This window comes from Phymastichus coffea, unplaced genomic scaffold, assembly GCF_024137745.1.
Source record: "Phymastichus coffea isolate CEN01 unplaced genomic scaffold, Cenicafe_Pcof_1.1 PCOF00234, whole genome shotgun sequence".
Lineage (NCBI taxonomy): Eukaryota > Metazoa > Arthropoda > Insecta > Hymenoptera > Eulophidae > Phymastichus > Phymastichus coffea.
In genome coordinates this window covers 80,354-101,787 of record NW_026707045.1, presented here as the reverse complement: position 1 = coordinate 101,787, position 21,434 = coordinate 80,354, and the positions used below count along the sequence as shown (strand labels likewise).

The window sequence follows — 21,434 nt, the reverse complement described above, 5'->3', positions numbered from 1 at the left end:
CTAAATTCTCACGCACGCCATAGCAAGTAACATAAGCAGAAAGAAACGGGACGGGATCGGGGAGCGTATAGCGGCCGGAGGGAAGGGGGAGCGGGTAGGGGAAAGAGGAAGGGGAAGTCGAAAGAGCGAGTAGTCGAGTGCGGAGCGTAGCCTACACTGTAGTCAGTCGCTCGCTCGCTCGGTACGGTTCGGGTTCGGTCGTGAAGTCTGGCGATCGCTTGCGGTCGCCGTCGGTTGTGTTGGCTTGCCATCAATGAGAAGCGAGACTAGCCGGCGCTGCTGCTGCCGCTGGCGACAAGCGGATAAGCAGGCAAGGCTGCAAGTGCGAGAAAAGATGGCCGCCCGCGATCAGCTCGCAGCTAGTGGAACGTAAGACTCGTGCCGCGCAAGAGCGACCGAACCTAAACTCATCTGCCCGAGAAAAACCTCAGGCGACCGAAACCTCATCTCCGTCATAGTAGCTGTTCATCTACGTCGGCCTGGCCATATTTCGTGCACTGTATCTGTCTTGCAGTTCAGACTTTATAGGCAGCGCACTAGCGCCATCTCGATCTCGCTGCCGTTGTCTCGCTGAGAACTTCCAGGTCGAGACCAGGCCCCGACAAACGGAGCCAAATAGCGACCGAGACCAAGAGTTGATAGCAGCAGGCCCGAGCTGTGCCGAAGCAGCTGGCTGAGCAAGTGCCTCGTCGTCGTCGTCGTCGTCGTCGTCGTCATTTGTGAAGTGTGAACAACGCAGCCATGCCGAGCGCATCGTTCACCTCATCGCGCAGCTACGTTAGGAGGTCCAGGCGGAAAGGAGCCAACAGGATCCCGCTACCTTCGAGGACTAGCTCCGGTGAGTCTCAACCATTCGTCTCTAACCACCTTATCTCTTCCGACTGATCTACGTCTGCCCTACGCCCGATGCATATTTCCCACGTATCGCATGCCCCGCAGCTCGGTTTCCCTCTCTTCCTGCCCATACTCTCTATGTGCTCCCGTATATTCTCGTGTATAGGCAGTCTGAAGTACGTGGAGATGGCTCCCGTCGATCGAAAGCAGCTTTGGAGGCCAATCAATTTTATGAACTAGAGCCAGCGAGCGAGACAGAGATTCGGCTATCTGTGCGTCTTTCTCAGTCTGTCTGTCTCCCTTCTTTGTGTGCATCCCCCCTCGGTTGTCTCGACGTCTCTCTCTCTCTCTCTCTCTCTCTCTCTCTCTCTCTCTCTCTCTCTCTCTCTCTCTCTCTCTCTCTCTCTCTCTCTCTCTCTCTCTCTCTCTCTCTCTCTCTCTCTCTCTCTCGCTCTCGCTCTCTCTCTCTCTCTCTCTCTCACACGTTGCCGTGTGTGTGCGTGTATGCTTACGCTACGTACAGCCAGCAGCACGAAGCTGGCTGCGTCAAGTTCCTCGCTAAGGCACGCTTCCCCGCATTGCTGGCTTTCTATGATGATACCCTGCTGCTGCTTCGCTTTAACCGTATCGACAGCAGCCAACGAGCGCGTTAAACAAGCTCATACGAGAGCGAGAGCTGTTTTAGTGCGCAATGTATTTTCTCTTTCTCTCTCCCAATCCTACTCGTGGAGTCGTGGGAACATCAAAGGGTTCTCCCTCTCTCTTTCTCGCTCTCGTTCACTCCGAGCTCACTCACGACGCTCTACTCGCGCTCTATACACGCTCGCTCGGACACACATAGACGTTTCTTTTTTTTTTACACATTCGGAGGCGTGGACATGCCTCGCATGGAACTCCGTTTTCTTCCTCAACCTCGACCTCCCCCCCCCCCCTCTCGCTCTTTCTCTATTCCTCTTCTCCTTCATCGCTCTTATCGATTAACTAATTATAAATGAGAAATGTGTTACTTATATATGAAATGACGTTAGCAGACGTTTGCAACAGAGAAGGTCTTTTTTCGACGATCTTTTTTTTTCTCGCTTCCCTCTCTCCCTCTTACTTGTTCGCTCGCTCGCACTCTCGTTTTTGTTCTCTTTATAGGTACATGCACAGACGTGTACACACGCACACATGAGCGCGCGCAACGCTCCGTGTATCTTGCTTAGCGATTATGTATTATGTAGATTCAAGAGCCAACTGAATAATCCCCCGCATCAAAAATTTTTATTCAAACTTGTGTATTGTCGTAATCCCGGCATGTTTTTTTTTGCGATCGACAATATCGAATTTTACACCCCCCCCTCTCTCTCTCTCTCTTTCATACCGACCAACATAATCAGCTTGATGTTTCATCGGTCGAAACGGTTTCGCGATAAAACCGCTTTCGATCTTTTTTTACCTTCTCTCTCCCAGCGTCGTTATATTTTCCGAGTAGTGCAGCTCATGGAACTGAAAAACCCGTATTCGCACTCTGCACTACACTCATCAGCTCGCCTACTCAATATACAATACGTTCGTCTATATGTGGCCCAAACTAGTACTCGAAACAAAAATACATGTTCGCTGCGGCTGTTCCACTTTTACAAAATATATGACCTCTTAAAAAAAGTTATACCCTGTACTTGAACTCCTTCATGTTTTGAAATGTATACACTTCTGTGCAAGTGTATACAGTATTGAACACAGTAATACACATTTCTGCATTATAGACATGGAACTTATGATGTTTATCATGCAAAGTATGTATTTCTCCATCATTAAGTCTCTATTTTTACTTTTGAAATAATCGAATTAACTCGTTTTTATTGTGTTGTTTTTTCTTTGTATTGAATATCTAGCTGAGCCGTGTGAGCTGCCATGTGTAGCATCAAATCAAATACCGCCAGGTGGAGGACTTGGGAATGGAGGTAGAGGGTCTTCACCTAGTGTGTCCGGAGTTGCAGCTCCATCGCCATCTCCATCTCATTCCCACTCATCGCCCTATGATCTACGGCGAAAAAGTCCACCACATCCAGATCCAGCACCTGGAACAAGTTCTGCATTGCCACCATCCGGTGGAAGTAGCATCTCTACAGCAATAGGATCATCCTCTCTTCCAGCAAGAAAACGGCCAAGGAGGACATGCTCATTGTCAACAGACGGTGTGTAAAAAATTATTATAATAATGATCTAATACAGTTCTTATAAATAAACATAAACAACAGAGAAATTTCAATTTTGTTAAAATTAGGTACCAGTACAAATACAGCTGCACACTACCTTCAGTATGAACTGCCCGATGAAGTTCTGTTGACCATTTTCAACTATCTGATGGAACAAGACCTGTGCAGGGTCTCACAAGTCTGCAAACGATTCCAAGTGATAGCGAATGATACAGAACTTTGGAAGTCTTTGTATCAGCAGGTCTACGAATACGATTTGCCGCTGTTTAACCCGGCGGCTTGTAAATTCGAATTCGTCTCGCCAGACGAATCTGATTATCCAAATCCGTGGAAGGAGAGCTTCCGGCAGCTGTATAGAGGTGTACACGTGAGACTCGGCTATCAGGAAACCAAACAAAAGGGCAGGAGTCTGCCGTGCTTTGGTACAGTTCAAGCTGCACTCGACTACATCGACGAATTTCGAAACAACAGTAGTGCTACCGGCGGTAATAGTGGCAGCAGCTCTTCGTCCAACAGCAACTCTAGCAGTAGTGCAAGTAGTCAAGGTAGCTGTTGTCTTGCAAATGCGAGCGGTGCTGCCGGTAAACATTTGCTCATTTTTCTTGCGAGTTATTCGTCATTACACTCTCACTTGTAACATTCTCATACTTTCCGCAGGTGCTAACGGGACGAGTAACTCTTCTGGAAGCAATGTTAACAGCGAAGAGCCAGCTCAACATCTGGTATTCCTACATGCAGGTACATACAGAGGTGAATTTCTCGTGGTGGATAGTGACGTAGCGCTAATTGGCGCAGCAGCAGGCAACGTTGCCGAGTCTGTTGTCCTCGAGCGCGAGAGTGAGTCCACTGTGACGTTCGTTGAAGGCGCAAAACGTGCCTATGCCGGTCATCTTACTCTCAAGTTCAGTCCCGATGCCGCAAGCACAGTCACCCACCACAAACACTACTGCCTCGAGATTGGTGAAAACTGCAGTCCAACCATCGACCATTGTATCATCAGAAGTTCGAGCGTGGTCGGAGCAGCGGTCTGTGTATCCGGTCTCGGTGCCAATCCTGTAGTGAAGAACTGCGATATTTCAGATTGCGAAAACGTTGGGCTTTATGTGACTGACTATGCGCAGGGTACTTACGAGGACAATGAGATATCGCGTAACGCTCTTGCGGGTATCTGGGTGAAGAATTTTGCCAATCCGATAATGCGTCGAAACCACATACACCACGGCCGGGACGTGGGTATTTTCACCTTTGATAACGGCCTTGGCTACTTCGAAGCTAATGACATTCACAACAATCGCATCGCCGGCTTCGAGGTAAAGGCCGGAGCGAACCCCACAGTTGTTCATTGTGAAATCCACCATGGCCAGACAGGCGGCATCTACGTACACGAGAACGGGATGGGACAGTTTATCGACAACAAGATCCACAGCAATAATTTCGCCGGCGTGTGGATCACCTCCAATTCTAACCCAACAATCAGGCGCAACGAAATCTACAATGGGCACCAAGGTGGCGTTTATATCTTTGGCGAGGGTAGAGGTCTCATCGAACATAACGATATCTATGGTAACGCCCTGGCCGGTATACAAATCCGAACCAACTCCGATCCTATCGTTCGACACAACAAGATTCACCATGGTCAGCATGGTGGTATTTATGTGCACGAGAAGGGCCAAGGTCTTATCGAAGAGAACGAGGTCTTTGCTAATACATTGGCTGGTGTTTGGATAACGACTGGTTCCACGCCGGTTCTCCGACGCAACAGGATCCATAGTGGTAAACAAGTTGGTGTTTACTTTTACGATAATGGCCATGGCAAGCTCGAGGACAACGACATTTTCAACCACTTATACTCGGGAGTGCAGATACGGTAAGTAATTCACGACGCTTTTATACTAATTCAATACCTGCTATGCGTTGTAGACCTTGTACTTTATGCAATCGTTTAATGACGTTTTTAGGACGGGAAGTAACCCAGTCATTAGGGGTAACAAAATATGGGGAGGACAGAATGGTGGTGTTTTAGTTTACAATAGTGGATTAGGTTTGCTTGAACAGAATGAAATTTTTGATAACGCCATGGCAGGAGTCTGGATAAAAACTGATAGCAACCCGACCCTTAAGCGAAACAAAATATTCGACGGTAGAGACGGAGGAATTTGCATATTTAACGGAGGCAAAGGTACGTATGGCGGTAGCTAAAGTTTGTCAAAATTAAGTTGCAATATCAAAATGTCGCAATCATTGATGCCAACCTTAATTTACAGGCGTTCTCGAGGAGAATGATATATTTAGGAACGCTCAAGCCGGAGTGCTCATATCGACGCAGTCGCATCCGGTACTAAGGAGGAATCGGATTTTCGATGGCCTAGCCGCCGGCGTTGAAATAACGAATAATGCTACTGCCACTTTAGAGTTTAATCAAATTTTCCACAACAGGTTCGGTGGTCTGTGCTTAGCGAGTGGCGTGCAACCGACTATTCGAGGTACGTAATCTTTGTTTTATCAGTGTTTATCCTTGTAAATTCCTACTCTTAATTAACACACAATGAATGTTATTATTAGGTAACAAGATCTTCGATAACCAGGATGCAGTTGAAAAAGCTGTCGGAAACGGACAGTGTTTGTACAAAATATCGTCTTATACGTCATTCCCAATGCACGATTTCTATCGTTGCCAAACGTGCAACACTACTGATAGGAATGCTATCTGTGTCAATTGTATAAAAACGTGTCACGCTGGTCATGATGTAGAATTTATTCGACACGATAGGTAATAACATGACTGTTTTTCCAATCCCCTTCAGTTTTTAACGTTAAAAAGAACAGTAGCAATAATTTTTTTCGTGTGTGCTAGATTTTTCTGTGACTGCGGAGCAGGAACTCTGAGTAATCAGTGCCAGCTGCAGGGCGAGCCAACGCAAGATACAGACACTCTCTACGACAGTGCTGCCCCTATGGAGTCGCATACGCTTATGGTTAACTAGGATCTAACTTAAAGAAAAAATTTGTGTATGCCGTCTTATGAAACACATCGCGTCTCTGCTACGTTATTTCTCAAGTTCAGACCTGAAAAATCTATCGTGTTGCAGAATTTTACAAAAAATCCAGCAATCCGCACTGTGACAAGACGGTAAACTATTTAATACAGAAAATAGTGAAGCCCGCATTAAAAAAATTTATAGATTAGTAGGCAAAAAGGTATAAATAAAAACGAGAAGACTATAACAATGGTTAGCGGTAACCAATTTCTTTCCACAGATAAGTTTAAGCAAATCACATTCAAAAGAAAAGAAACGAACCAAGTGATCAAGAGCCGCACGAACATGCGTCTGCGTCAGCAGTAGCATGTAAAAGAAAGAGAAAGAGAGAAAAAGAGGAATGATTATTATTATTATTATTATTATTATTATTATTATTCTTGTTTTACTCTGATGCGTATTCTTCAAAGGTGGCTGTTAAAATCAATAATTCGAAATCTCGAGTGTTACAATTTTTTTCAAATTTAAGAGGATCATTAAGTGCATTACGGAATTTGAGTATGTATTCGGGTATATCTCAAAAAGAAACAGCTCTCTTGATACCATGAACAGGTTTCCATCAAATGGCTTGAATACTGATGGAGAGCGTTTTCCATTACATACAGAATATTTAATTCGCTAGCTGCCAATCGTGTAAATTTGTGTATAATCTAAAAATAAAAAGTAGTGTTTAAAAGAAATTAACACGCGAATCTTATAAATATAAAAATTTCAAAAGGGGGGCTGACAACCACCGTAAAATCATAATTTCTTTGGCACGAATCATAGTGAATTTTAAACTTTATAAAATTCGTTGTAGATTAAAATATTTTAAAGTGCTTCAAGTATGGCTATGCGAAGAATAATTGATTAGCCGTCAAAATTGAAGAAAAGTTTGATATGTGATATGAGCATAACTTCCAAATGGAAGTAATAAATACGAGAAGTAAGCAGATCAACTAATGCAATATCAGCGTTAATAGTGAAGTACAATGAACTCTCCTTATTTTATCACTAAGGAAATACACCATTTCCTTTTAATACCGCGATATTTCAGTTTTACCTTATGTGTAATGGTAAATGTGATGGTCCTAAGCTGTTTACAAGGGCTAAGTGCATAATAGAATTCAATTGCGGAATTATAACAAAAAAACTAATGAATATTTAAGAGTATATTTAAAAATGCACCTGAAGGTGATTACCAGTGACAAAATAATTAGCGATTAAAGTCGAAAAATGATGTAACAAAGTTACTGTCCATTGATCATGTTTCAAAGTAATGTCAAGAATAAATATAGTGAAGTGGTTTTTTAATAACAAAAAATCAAGTTAGTGATAATATCTAACTATATTAGAACAAACAAATTTAATAGTTATAAAAAAATCTTGAAATTGAAAACGATTACTGCGTTTTTTGGAAATAAATATACTTTCCCGTACTATAATAGTGTCTGCGATGCATTTACCGATAATAATTGTATTCGCACTTGATCCCGATGTCTTGGGCAGAAGTGAAGAAGTAACGACAGATAATAACACAAAAAGATGAAATTGTCAACGTTACAGACTTTACCAATACAAACTCTTTGGTCTCTTCTCTCTTTCTCTTTCCTACCAACAAGCAGTTTTAACAATTTACTTATAATAAATCATGCATCACAAAACTGAATGAAACTGTTTATTCTTACGGAGAAACGCATAAAATAAATTAATGAATGAAAAATAAAAAGCAAAAGTTTAATTGGAAAAGCAGCTTGTTGGTTAGGGAAGGATAGCCTTTGATTGTTTAATTCAAGCTCTATAATTAAATGTTCTCGTTATGATAATCAAGTGCGCGACCAGTAAAAAGTGTCATGTTAAGAATAGTGAAACAATTAACTTGTAGCATGATGACTGAAAATATGCTGATGAAACAAAGAGAGAAATCAAAGAGAATATTTGATTTCGTTTTTGTTACTCCACGTACATAAACAATTGTATGTATTTCTTAGCGGATGCCCGAGTCTCATGAGGATTTTGAAAATGAAACAATGTAAAAAAATCGAGCGATTATTTTAAGTGTTGCACGCATTGTTTTTGTTTTTGAGTGACGTAATAATCTGTCTATAGGATGGGCAGCACGCAATAACTTATCATTTATAGAATTTCTTCCAATTACAGCTCATTTTTATGTTATTTTCAATCAATTAATATTTAATTTGTGGAACTATTTAGCTTATTTACATTAACAGTTACATATGATTAATTTGATTATACGAGTGCGTTCTGAAACAAGACTAAAATTCTATTCTTATGATTACTTCAAGATGTACAATTTTCATAGGACATAGAATTCGATTACCGAACTGATTAACCGTCTATTGATTAAAAGCTATTTATGTTTAAGAATGATAAATTCACTTTATTTGCTCGTAGATTTCTGATTGAAAATCAACTGGATTCTAATTATCTTTATATCCTCTTCATTTTTTATATGCAGTATTAAAATTTGGCAGCGTACGTAAAATTTATTTTTGAAATAAAACTGAGAAAAACTTTGTTATTGTAAGTGATGCTTACATATTTATAAATAAACTTTTAACGTATTCTTTTTTTAATTTCCGTACTATGGATTGTATAATAAATATTAATAGGCTTTTTATTAATATTTTGTGCCCGCCGTTACTCAAGTTTGATGGTGTTTGCGTGCGTTTTGCGTGGAAAACTCTACCGTTGCTATTGTACTCTAACCAGTCATGTAACTCAATATCTGCAAAAAAATCGATGCACATACGTTTCTTTTATTTTGAAGGATACAAAGTAGCTTCCATGCACATTATACATTAAGTCTAAAACAAATACAATATTGCATAGCATTACAGAAATTGAGCAAAAAATATTATCTTCCTGACAAATTTGTAGAAAAGAGAGTCGATGACTGACACTTTAATAACGCTCGAGTTTTTCACCATTGTTGGATGTACAGTTAGAAAGTAAGTTGAGTTATTTTGAAATGATCAATATGTAAATCTGTTGTCATTATTATTTTTTAGTTAAGTTTTATAAGATAACACCATCACAAAACTTGTAATAATCGACTGAGCACATGCCAAGTAAATAAAAAAAAAATGAAGAAAATAAAAGTACGAAAACACTTTAACGAAAATAAACGGTAATTTATTGCACGCGCATCCTCAAATCCTTCACCGGCTTGAAATAACGCAACCAACTACGTATACTTTTAAATAAGCGCGCCGCCAAGATGTTTTTGCGGATCGAACGAATAAGTATATTGCGATATACTCTGGCGAAGAAATCAAATTCGAACAAGACTGGTCTGACGCTGTAATATTTGTTGTCGTATGTGTATGACTGTGGGTATGAGATAACGAAGTTAGGACAAGGCTATTTGTACATGATAAAATGCACAAGAATTGTGAAAATAATGTAAAGTGTGATGAAATTCGAAGATGTAACTTCTTGTACCGCAACTCGTTTTTGTAAGCTTACATCATTTGTCGACTTTAATTTTACTTTTCTCATTCTTTTTTATCATTATTATTATCATTATTATTCTTGCTCCTATGCTAATCTATTTTGTAGGGTTGCGTTAGAATCTCATTTTAGGGGTGTGAGTGTGTATGTCTCGCGTTTGAGAGAGGAGCATATAAGAGTGAGCAAGCTATAGATAGCCATCTTAATTTTCCCATATTCTACGTTACTCTTGTTTCGCGTTTGTTCATTTGAAAAATTGTATTCGAGTGAAAGAGCCACACTTTCGCTGCTATTATTTGTGATTAAGTTTACCTGTATCTCGCGTCATCCAAGTTTTTTTCTAGCCAACACCGTTCGATATCTTCTTGTGTGTTATATTTTTTATCGATTGTTTGTTCACTATGATTTATCCTAACCTTAGCATTATTATCAACAATGTTTGTCATCGTCATTGTAAATGTTGCTTCGATGAATCGAATGATATTGCGATGGTTTCATATTTATTCGGTACAGCTCAGTCTTATTTTCATGAATTGTTCGAACACAGCTCCATTCCAATAATCGTTTCTCGAATCACAATTCATGGCCCGTTTTCACACGGTTTTTACTTTCACTTAGCCAGCGCAAGTGCTTGCCATTATTATGTTAGTTGCCATAGATGACAATGTTTTTTTCCTCGACTCTTCGCCTTTACAGCGTATAAATTTATTATGTATGTATATTAACTTACGTATTTCAACGTACATAGGAAATACGCGACAATGAATACTACATCAAACACCACCCACACAAGTCACACAAACACACCATACACAATGGAAGTATCTGGATGAAAGCATACCTCTACGTATGTACTTTGTAAATAATTTGCTCATTATATATACATATGATTATATAAAAGTATACATAAACGCATTCATTATATACAGCTATGATAGGAAATACATTATTATAAATTATACTAATCATTTTTCACTGTTTTTATTCCGCACTCCCCTTCTCAGCGTGCGCTTATTGATGAATCGGCAGCTCGAAGTATGACACAGCACAATGGAAATTATTGAGCGACGAACGAGCAAAGACATCATTTGTAAAAGCGCGCTTTGTATCTCAAATTGGTCCATCAATGTTCCAAACGAGCTGTTCGGAGCGTAACCGTGATACGTACATGCATTTTGCAGTAAAAAGCAAGTTGCCGTTAAACACGGCGACAAGGTAGAAAAAAAATTGAACAAGCTACAATAGTGTGGCAATCAAGTTGAAACTAGGTGGCTATGTACCGGCTGATATAAGCGGCGCTAAAACTTTGAAGAGGTTGAATTGGTGGTTGCGCAGCTACTTTTCGCTGCTTTCACGACTGCACTATTGCGAGCTTACAAAGAGAGTAGCGCTTAATAGAAGCGCCACTTGGACGACCGTCAACAGGCCGTTCTCAATGTAAACCTATAATGCTTTGGTGGAATAATATCCGTGCCGTGTGTGGCGTTTGCTCTCGATAGCGATATGACCGGGTGCATCGACGACTGTGCAATCGCGCGTGCTTCGTCGAGCGATCATTGATGAAGCGGAGAAGCGCTGGCATCATGCAAGGCTATTCGTGTCAATCGTTTCGATTGCGAAGAAATCTGTACTACTTTGATGTGTAATTAGGTCGATGGTCAGAATATCGCCATATCGAGCATAAATTGATAAAGTTATTCGTGTCAAAGCGGAGGATCACGCAATAATTTCGTTTGCCAAGAAAATCTCCGAGTGGAGTCGCATATTCGAGTGCACGGACGTAGTGTTGCTTTGAACTTTCTACATTTGCCTTTTTTTCACTTGCTCGAATTAAACTTGGATCGGGGTCAGGCTGTGCGCTGAAAGATTTATTTTATATTTTCACGAGTTAAAAGCGAGCTTGCAAGCTTTAATTTGTCGAGATATATTACGTATATTTATTATTATAAATTTTGCGTTTGATGCGTGCTTTTTGCAGGTATATTATGCATCTTTTAAGAGCTGAGACTCAATACTACTAGCACGCTTTTTCGAAAAACTGCATTTTGATTTCTACCAGATGTATTTTTTAATAGATAAATAGCATCTAACAATTCGCTTAGCGAGCGTCTTCCAGTATGCAGCTCGTTGAATTTCGCTCGCAGTACACACTCGATATCCAATCGCCGATCGATGCCTGCGCTACTTCGGCAGATCGATGCCGAAGATGACAAATAGAATGGGCAGAGGTCTGGTTGTGCTCGAAATGGAGTGTAGCTCGTCGTAAGTCCGGTCGTTACTCTGGCAACAAATGCGCACACACTAGTACCACCCCTTTTACCCGCGCACTGTTGCAAGTTTCGTTCTCCCATTCTCATTTGGCTACATTTGTATTTCTTGAACTCTCCAGTTAACGACTAATCTTTTGCCCGTAAACTAAGAACAACTCGCAAAGGAAATACTCGTGGAAAAATAAATAAATGAGGCCATTGGGGCTAATCGTACAAGACTAGGCTATTTATTTGATTACACGATATCGGACACTAGTAATAGAATTGTCACGTTATCGAACACTATCTTATTTTAAATTTCAGGACTTTGCTCCGATTTTGTATTCTTCGATCTGCAGTGACGTCAAAGTTTCATTCGGCTATTACGATTGCAAATGAACAGTCGCATCAGCCGCATCCATCCAACGAAAACTCGAGCGGCTTTCTCGCCAATATTTCACGATTCCCTTTCCGAGAATAAGTGCGCGGAGCGTAATTTCGGCGTCGCACCGAGGTCGCTCCATCGTCCGAGCGCCCCGTCCGCCGCGTCGAATGCACGCGAAGCCACATCGCGGCCGCCGCGATTATCAAAGGCCGCTTGGTCCGTGCGCGCGCGCGCGCATAAATTTAGCCTAATCGCGGACGATTCGCGCGTATCAGCGTCCGATCGGCTCGTCGGGGCCGAGCGACGCGGGGGCTCGCAAGCTCGGCGCGTCCCTCGGCCAGGCGGACGATCGGCGAGCGAGCGAGCGAGCGAGCGAGCGGCCGCCCCCGGACAGGAGCCGCTGATCCAGCCTTGGCAGACGGAACCCGGGCGCAGAGACGACAATCGCCGCGGCTCGGCGGAGCGAACGGGTCGACCGGGAGGGAGGGCGGCAGAGAGGGAGGGAGCGCGCGCGCGTACGCCGACGGAGTGTCGGCTGCGCGGCGGGCGCTGCGCGCGGCGCCGCGGCCAGCGCCGGGGGGAGCTCGCGCGCACTCGCTCGAGCGGCCAGTCGGTGCGCGCTGGGAATCGATCGCCGCGCGGCGCCCGAGCAAGTGGCAGAGCGCTCCCCGTCGCTCCGGCTGTGCGAGCCTCCGTGTCCAGGACGAGCAGGCGGCGGGCGCGTGGACGACGCGCCGGGCTGGCCTCGCCGAGGAGCAGCCGCGGCGGCGCGCGGACCGCGGGCGCGAGCGCCGACGGCTGCGGCGCCTGAGCAGCCCGCGCGCGCGAGAGGAGCATGCCCCAGCCTGGCGGAGGCGCCTGCCGCAAGCCGCTGCTCCGAGCGACGACCACTGGTCGACGAGGGGGACGAGGGACGAGCGCCGGGCGCCGCGCCAGCCCGCGCAGTCGAGCGACCAGTCGAGCGGGCAGTCGAGCGGCGGCGGAGCATGGCCGTCGCGACGAGCCCGCCGACACCGACGCGGCCGGCCGCCGGCAGCCGCCCGCTGCCGCTGCTGCCGCTGCTGCCGCTGCTGCTGCTGGCGCCGCTGCTGCTGGCGCCGCTGCTGGCGCGCCCGGCCCGCGCCACGGGCAACTGGGACAAGGACGACGAGGATTCGGGTAAGCGAGTCGCGAACGCCGCCCGGCGCCGGCGCGAGGCCTAACGTGCTTGCTGCGCGCAGTGACGACGATCGATGTGAGCGCGGTCCTGGGGCGCACGGCCTCGCTGCCCTGTGACATCGAGCCGTCCACGCGCGACGACCGGGTCTACATGGTGCTGTGGTTCCGCGAGTCTTCGGTCAAGCCCATCTACAGGTAAGCCGCCGCCGTGCCGCGCCGCGCCGCTCCGCCGGCCCGCCGGCCCGCCGCCCCGCCGCTGGCGCCCCTCACGCGCGCTCTCTGCTTCTCGCTGGCTGGCGCGGCAGCTTCGACGTGCGCGGCCGCGCGTTCAGTAAGGCGCTCAACTGGTCGGACGACAACGCCATGGGGCCGAGGGCCTACTTCATGCCGCAGGCGCGCCCGGCCGCGCTGGCCCTCGAGGCCGTGCAGCTCAACGACGAGGGCATCTACCGCTGCCGGGTGGACTTCCGCAACTCGCCCACGCGCAACTTCCAGGTCAACCTCACCGTCATCGGTACGTGCGCCGCTCGGCCGCGCGCCCCGGCTGCTCGGCCGACTGACCCGCGCCTCTCGGTTCTGCAGTGCCGCCGCATCAGCTGCTCATCTACGACAGCTCGGGGGCGCAGGTCAAGTCGGTGCTCGGCCCGTACCAGGTGGGCGCCCAGCTGCTGCTGACCTGCGAGGTGCGCGGCGGCAAGCCCGCGCCGCAGCTCGGCTGGCTGGCCAACGACAAGGAAGTGGCTGCGAGCCTCAGCGAGGAGCCCGCCAACAACATCGTCGTCGGCAAGCTGCTCGTGCACCAGCTCCGCCGCGACCACCTCAACACCACCTACAAGTGCCGGGCGTCCAACACCAACCTCGTGCCCCCGCTGGAGAAGTCCGTGCTGCTGGACGTCTACCGTGAGTCCTGTGTCGCGTCTCGTGCGTCGCGTGTCGCGTCCCGAATTGGCCTCCTCCCCCAGCCCGCCCATCGCCATTCGGGACACGCGTATATTTCGATTTCGCTATCGCCTCGCCTCGCCTTGCCTCGCCTCGCCTCGCCTCGCCTCGCCTCGCCTCGCCTCGCTCAAAGGAATCTTTGTCGGCGAGAGCATCAATGTAACGACCACGGCGCTTAATGGATTCCGGGGGATCGCTCCCCGCGTGCCACCTATCGCTTATTCATCCGTCGAGCCTTTCTTTCGGCCCCCCAGCACGCACTTGTCCTCCCCCTCGGGCTCCGTTCCTCGAGATTATCGAACTCGTAAAAGCAGAGTCCTCGTTAACGACCCGCCGGCTTGTATCTTCGAACGCCTCTCGCACCGAGCCGCGCGGGCTCTTATATTTCGTCGGCGTGCCAATCAGTCAATTTCATTCGGAACGATGAATTCCGCAATATCGATGAGAAGCAAGTCACGCGAGGAATTCAATACCGACTACGCATCAAACTTTCATTACGCACGGTGGACTGGTGAAACGGATTGGCCGGGGGATCGAGGAAGCGCTCCGAAAAAGCTTGGAGCTCCCGAGAGCCGAGCGGACAATGCGATTGATACATTTTTCATTTCGCTGCGGCGCAATCGAATCGATAATCAATCGCGAAAATATCGAGCGCGGATCGATGCCGACCGGAGAGCGCCGAGCTTCCTCGAAGCGAATCGCTCGCAGAGCGGCCGGCCGGCCGGCCGACCGACCGACCGGTCGACGACTGACCGACGCGCGTGCCGATGACGTTGCAGTGAAGCCCGTGTCGGTCAAGATAACGAACAAGCCGCTGACGATGGAGGCGGACAAGGAGTACTGCATCGAGTGTCAAGTGGAGGGCTCGCATCCGAAAGCGCAGATCAGCTGGTTCGCGGGACACGCGGCCTTCACCGAGGCTCAGGTGGCTGAGGAGGCGAGCGACGGCAGCCCGATGCTGCTGGTGAGCAGCCTGACGTTCTCGCCGCAGCCCGAGGACAACGGCAAGGTCCTCAAGTGTCGCGGCGAGAACCCGCTGCTGGCCGACTACCAGCTCGAGGACTCGTTCCAGATGAACGTCGTCTGTGAGTACGAGGCCCCGGGCCGGCGCCGAGAGCCCGTCTTAACCGCGCGCTCTGCCTTGCAGTCCCGCCGATAGTGCAGCTGGAGCTGGGCAACACGCTCGACGCGGCCAACATCAAGGAGGGCGACGACGTCTACTTCGAGTGCAAGGTGCGCGCCAACCCCGAGCACCACAAGATCAGCTGGCGGCACAACGTGAGTCCCTCGGCGAGCGCGCGCGCGCGGCGACCGGCTAATCGAGCGTTCCACCCGCAGGGCGCGCCGCTGGCGCACAACCAGCCGGCCGGCGTGATCATGAGCACGCAGAGCCTGGTGCTGCAGCGCATCGAGCGCGCCAACGCCGGCAACTACAGCTGCTTGGCGAGCAACGACCGCGGCCAGACCAGCAGCTCGCAGGTGGCCCTCCGAGTGCAATGTAAGTCCGCCCGGCCGCCCGCGGCCCCGCTCGGCGCCCGCCACTACCCGCGCGCTCTGTTCGCAGTCGCGCCGAGGTGCGCGCGCAAGGAGGTGCAGCTGGTGGGCGCCTCGCTCGAGGAGTCGGTGCGGCTGCGCTGCGAGGTGGAGGCCGACCCCGCCGGTGCGGTCGACTTCGTCTGGGAGTTCAGCAACAGCGGCGAGAACTTCGAGGTGGCGCCGGCCGGCGCGCGGCTCGACCGGGGCGGCGGCAACGACAGCGAGCCCGCCGCGGCCGGCGGCGGCGGCGGCCGCCGGCTCAGCAGCAGCGAGCTGCTGTACACGCCGCTGTCGGAGCGCGACTACGGCGCGCTCAGCTGCTGGGCGCGCAACGCCATCGGCAAGCAGGCGCAGGCCTGCCTCTACCAGGTGGTGCCGGCCACGAGGCCCGGCCCGCCGAGCAACTGCAGCGCGCGCGCCTGGACGCCGCCGGCGCCGGCCCGGCCCGAGGAGGTGGACGGCGCGGCCGCGCCGGAAGAGGCCGAGCAGGCGGCCGAGGCGGACGAGGCAGCCGCCGCCGCCGCCGCCGCCGGCGCCGACGAGCCGGCGCTCGAGGTCGAGTGCGCGCCCGGCTACGACGGCGGCCTGCGCCAGCACTTCTGGCTGGAGGCCTACGAGCTGCCCTCGGGCCGGCTGCGGCTCAACCAGTCCAGCCTGGCCGGGCCCGGGCCCGAGGCGGCGCCGCTCTTCCGGCTGGCCCTGCGCCGCCTGCTGCCCGCCGACCAGCTGCAGCTGCTGCTCTACGCCGGCAACGCCAAGGGCCGCAGCGAGCCCCTGGCGCTGGACGAGCTGCGCCTCAGCGAGCTGGGGCTGCGCGCGCGCGGCGTCGCCGGGGACGGGGCCGCGGACGGGCCGGGCGCCGGCGGCCTCGCGGGCCTCGTGCTGCTGGTCGCGGGCTGCCTGCTCGGCCTGGCCGGCGCCGCGCTGGCCGTGCTGCTGCTCGTCTACCGGCGCCGCGGCAGCACCTCGCCCGTGCACGTCGAGCCCTACATGAAGCAGCCCATCATCAGCCCGCCGACCTCGCGCAACAACTCCATGCTCGACCTCACCCACCAGCACCACCATCACCACCAGCAGCAGCAGCAACAGCAGCAGCAGCAGCAGCTGCAGCTGCAGCAGCAACAGCACCGCCACCACCACCACCATCACCATCACCCGGACCACACCTACTTCGTGGAGTACACGCTGAAGCAGCCCAGCCTCGGCCAGGCCGACTACGCGGCGTTGGCCAACCAGCCCGACATCATCCAGTCGCCGCAAGGTAGGTCTGGCCCGCGCGTCCCTGACCCGCCCACTAGCGCTCTGCTTGCTTCCGCAGTCGACCAGGACAAGATGAAGCCGCGGGAGCCGCAGCTCTTCCTGCCCGTCAGACCCGACACGCTGTTCGCGCCCTACGACGTGCACAAGCCCGGCCTGCAGAGCAACCGCTGCACCGTGAGTATGCCGCCCGAGCGCGCCGCGCCTCCGGCCAACTCGCTCGAGCGACCGCCTCCTCTCTCTGTCTCTGTCCACAGCTGAACCCCTTCTCCGCCAAGTCCTGGGAGCCCATCAGCTTCAAGGCCGACCGCAACCTCATGAAGGAGATCATCATCGCCAACTCCATCCCGGGACCCGAGAGCTGCGTCTAACCGGTCCTGGCCCTCCTCCTCTCGACCCCCACCCCGCCCCGCGCGCAAGCTGCACGTACGCACGCACCTCGCCGCCTGGGCGAAAGACCGTCGCGCGCGCCAGACCTACCGGTACCTACCGAGGCGAACTCCGCGTCCCCGCTGTTGCCGCGACCCGCGGATCTGGCGAAAGCGGGGCACAACGGACTCTCTCGCTCCCTCGTCCCTCTCCCTATGTATGTGCGTGCGTGCGAGGTGCGAATGCGACGCTGTGCGATACTCGTAAACTCTAATTATATAAACGAAAACCGTAAATCTGTGTATTTGATATTGGACTCGCGTGTACACCGAGGGGAAGCGAGAACGTGTATCTGCGAGAGACTTTTCACTTGTGTAGCCGAGGGTACTTCGTAATCGTTTCGTCGATCGGTATACCGCCGCTAGCAAGTTAGCGCAAGACTGACCGGTCGTTTCTGTCCCGCGTTTGTTTTCCACTGCACAGCCGCGAGGGACGCGCTGGGTCGACGAGCAACGTCCGACTCCTTTCCTCTGCGGTCCGCTGTCGCAGTCTGTCCTTGGGCGCTGCGCTCGCTTTCGTTCCGAACTTTACGGCGATCTGCTTGCCCTTGGTTTCGCGCCAACAAAACGCCCCTTCCGCAAGGGATCTCCGCGCGTCCCCATTGTTTCGCGATTCGAAACTCGGCCTGACTCGAGCTTTCGGTAAAAGCTCGCCTTCTCTTCTAGCATTCGTCGAGGCTCTATTTGCATATACATATACGCATTTGCGAACGAAAAGACTGAATAACGTTGCTTTGGAAGATCCGAGTAAAAAAAAATGAAGGAAAAAAAAGAAAAAAAGAAAACATTCGCGATCGAATCAACTGCCAACGCGAAACGCGAACAGCCGTTCGAGTTACACGTCCAGCGAGTTTTTTCCTTGTTTGCCAAAATTCCGACAGAAAGCCACCTCGATGAGAACGCAAACTGTCTTTCCGTATCGTTCTAAAAGTACGTCGTGGGCGACGCATGTAGCTGTACTTTGTATGCCGTTGTATAACGTTGCGCTGTACCAATGTTTTTTCATATACCAATTATCTCGACTTTCCTTGCAGCTTTTCAGCAGCGTATTTCTAACGCGAGTGTACAATTTTACCACGAGAATATGCGAAGATGGCGAAAAATGAGAACAACTTTTTGTAACGGAGAGGTGTATAAAGCGTAATAATAAAAAAAAACTGTGAATAAATGTTAAGTAAGCCAGCTTTAGCACCCAGTTGTATTTCATTGTAGTGCTCACCAGTCAATTTTTTGACTTTATTCTCGCGTCTTGATTTGCGTCCCTTATTGGTTAAAACAGTCTCGGCTTTGGAGAGCGAATGGCAAATGGTACGGGAATGCATAAATCAGACTTGGCGCAAACCCGATTACCCAATATTCTCAAGTAAATCAGCCAAATTGCTATTATAGATAGCAAAGCCAGGAGGATCCCGTGTAACAGTTTGTTTCCAGGTGAATTCTGCATCGGACTCCTTGATTCACTTTCCGTCTCAGTCGCCGTGTCTTTGCTCTCTGTTATTGCCCTCTTGCCTCTTTGCGTTGATTCCACATCGCAATCGGATTTGCTTTCGCACATTTCCGACAGCAAGCAGTTCTAAAAGTGCGTCTGCAATTACACTGCATGCATTTACCTGGTCGACCAAGCAAACGATGCATTCGACGATGTTTTAGTACTCCTCGCTTACTTGCTGGCATTTCGACTTTTGTATTTGCTCGTTTACCAAGTCAACCACCTTACACTTGTAGCATAATAATTGCTGAATAAAATCGTTGATATCGCTGGCTATCATGCTCGGGCACGAATCGTCACAAGTCACGTTGTCCGACGACTTCTCATCGCATAAACAATTAACCGATGTCATACTTGCTTTTTACGAACATATTTTTTAATTTATTCTTAAAAAATATTAATGCTACCAAACGTATAAATTAGTCAACGACAAAACACGACTAAAATCGATGTTGCGAAAACCATCAGTCAACTTCACTGTTGTTATTATTCTGCTCTATCTTTCGACCAAATTTCAAGTAACCTAATAATGAATTCAACATTGTTCAGATATTTATGCAACAAGAATTCTTGCTTGGCAAATTTCAGCTCAAAATGGGTACCGTTAACTCAATCCAAATGCCCCAAACCCAAAGAATGTGACGAAATATTGAAAACTTTTTTAAAATTCAAAAATAGTAAGACATCCAATCAAAAAGCAAAACGATTTATAGCCGACAATGACCATCCCGATTGCGCTTATGGTAAAAAAAGAAGAATGATCAAATAATTGTAGGTATAAATATTTATATTTTGTCAAATTTCACAGTGTTCGAGCAAACTTACTTATAAAAGCAGTCTTTGCATTTTTCACTGATTTTATCTTATAAAATAACATATATTTTACTGGACAGTTAAATTCCTAAAAAATATTTACATTGGCGAGCTAAAAATGAAAACTGTATCAATGAAGTCTTGGTTTTTTTTCTGGTGGTGGTTTCATGTCTTTCTTATCTGTTTGTGACTCTTGTTTAATGCTTACAGCTGTAAATTTAAAATGCAACTGTCATTTTTTAAATCACAAGTATTTAAAGTAAAAAAGGTAATTAAATTACATACGGGGTTCTGCAACAGCTTGAACAGGTTTTGGCATGGGCAAAGGATATTTTCGCACTAGTTCTCTTAACAGAATATCAACCCTTTGTCGTTGAAATAGCGTGCTAGGTTCTTCTCTCACAGGGGTTTCTTTCTTTGCTGCTGCAGTTTTGCCATTTTTAAAGTCCCATGAATATCCTTTACTAGGATGATACCTTGCACATGCACTAGTTTCCTCAAAAGCTGATTGTAGATGATGTACTGCTGACAACTATAAAACAAATTCGATTTATTCAAATTAATCTCCTAATATTACAATTTTGCTACACTTACAAGTCTAGAATTCACTACAGACGCCAGATCAGGAGCTTGATAAACAACACCCGCAATGATATAATAATCAGCTATGGGAGTTGCTTGAGTAGAACAGTGGCGATGCTGTTTGCGTATCACATATAATATTGGCTCTTGCACATGTAAAAGAATATATTCTAAACCTGTCATGTTTCTACAGAGAAAAATACAAATTAATATTTGCTATTGGTTCATTATATACAGTTACTGATAATACTAACTGAAGCTGATCCAAACTAAGACGCTGCATCTTTACCATTTCATTATTACAAGTTCTGTCATAAAATGGATTTGACCTTTCAGAAAAATAGTCCATTATATTATTTGGATTGAGTATTGGAATCCAGGCACTGTCATGCCATGAAAGTCCCAAGGGGTTTTCTAAAATAATGACATTGTTTATTAAATTTTTGACTTTTTTTGATAATGTAAAATAAATTCCATGTAAACTTAAAAGAGACAACATCTTTTGAATATCACTTTTTAAACCAAATCAAAATATAATACTCTGAAAGATATGCATAGGTTAGTGTGATATATATTACTTGAAATATATAATATTTAATAATTCAATTATGAAAATAGCGTTAACTAAGAAAGATTATATAACATTTAATAACTGACTGCAATTCAAACTCAACGACGTGCGTTTTAAAAAATTATAAAGGCAAATTGTTTCTTACCTGGTATGGGCAATCGTCCGGGAATCATTGTGGAACGACGCTTCTAATATTTTTTCTAAGAGCTACATACACTTTTCGGGAATACAGTATTTTAAATAAAAAAGAAGACATTTATTTCATAAATGAACACCAGATTGTTTGTTTTGTCCGAACATAAAAAGGAGCAAGGCCTTAGAGTGGCGCCATATTGGTGGACCGACTGTGTTTGAGTGGCCGCTGCCATTTTAGATTTCGCGTTCCAGAGTTTCACAGTGTCGAGTGAGCACCACCATTTTAGTCATTTTAAAAATCAATTATCCGAAGATTTTATTCATAAATAAATTATGTTTTTAGTCATGGACATTTATACGTTGTTT

The 21,434-nt window shown here is 47.8% G+C and overlaps 3 protein-coding genes across 4 annotated transcripts; 2 read left to right on the top strand and 1 right to left on the bottom strand.

Moving 5' to 3' along the window:
* Positions 1 to 146: 146 nt before the first annotated feature.
* LOC131674358 (F-box only protein 11) lies at positions 147 to 10,492 on the top strand. 2 transcript variants are annotated; one of them, XM_058952985.1, is made up of 8 exons: positions 147 to 838; positions 2,712 to 3,014; positions 3,104 to 3,580; positions 3,693 to 4,902; positions 4,994 to 5,214; positions 5,300 to 5,518; positions 5,598 to 5,805; positions 5,890 to 10,492. In XM_058952985.1, the coding sequence occupies exons 1-8, from the start codon at positions 742 to 744 to the stop codon at positions 6,017 to 6,019; spliced, it is 2,865 nt and encodes a 954-aa protein (XP_058808968.1). In that variant the 5' UTR covers positions 147 to 741; the 3' UTR covers positions 6,020 to 10,492. The 2 variants fall into 2 exon arrangements, with proteins under 2 accessions (XP_058808968.1, XP_058808967.1); XM_058952984.1 differs by having other exon boundaries at positions 148 to 838; positions 3,104 to 3,616.
* A 2,509-nt stretch (positions 10,493 to 13,001) lies between these two features.
* On the top strand, positions 13,002 to 17,569 carry LOC131674369 (hemicentin-2-like). Its single transcript, XM_058953001.1, has 10 exons — positions 13,002 to 13,318; positions 13,381 to 13,513; positions 13,624 to 13,832; positions 13,901 to 14,218; positions 15,037 to 15,342; positions 15,405 to 15,535; positions 15,596 to 15,755; positions 15,822 to 17,054; positions 17,112 to 17,227; positions 17,308 to 17,569. The coding sequence occupies exons 1-10, from the start codon at positions 13,147 to 13,149 to the stop codon at positions 17,419 to 17,421; spliced, it is 2,892 nt and encodes a 963-aa protein (XP_058808984.1). The 5' UTR covers positions 13,002 to 13,146; the 3' UTR covers positions 17,422 to 17,569.
* Positions 17,570 to 19,743: 2,174 nt separating this feature from the next.
* On the bottom strand, positions 19,744 to 21,420 carry LOC131674372 (mediator of RNA polymerase II transcription subunit 6). The gene is made up of 5 exons (XM_058953006.1): positions 21,079 to 21,420; positions 20,617 to 20,776; positions 20,375 to 20,549; positions 20,066 to 20,312; positions 19,744 to 19,990 (listed from the first exon to the last, which is right to left on the bottom strand). The coding sequence occupies exons 1-5, from the start codon at positions 21,104 to 21,106 to the stop codon at positions 19,911 to 19,913; spliced, it is 690 nt and encodes a 229-aa protein (XP_058808989.1). The 5' UTR covers positions 21,107 to 21,420; the 3' UTR covers positions 19,744 to 19,910.
* Between the last annotated feature and the right edge of the window lie 14 nt (positions 21,421 to 21,434).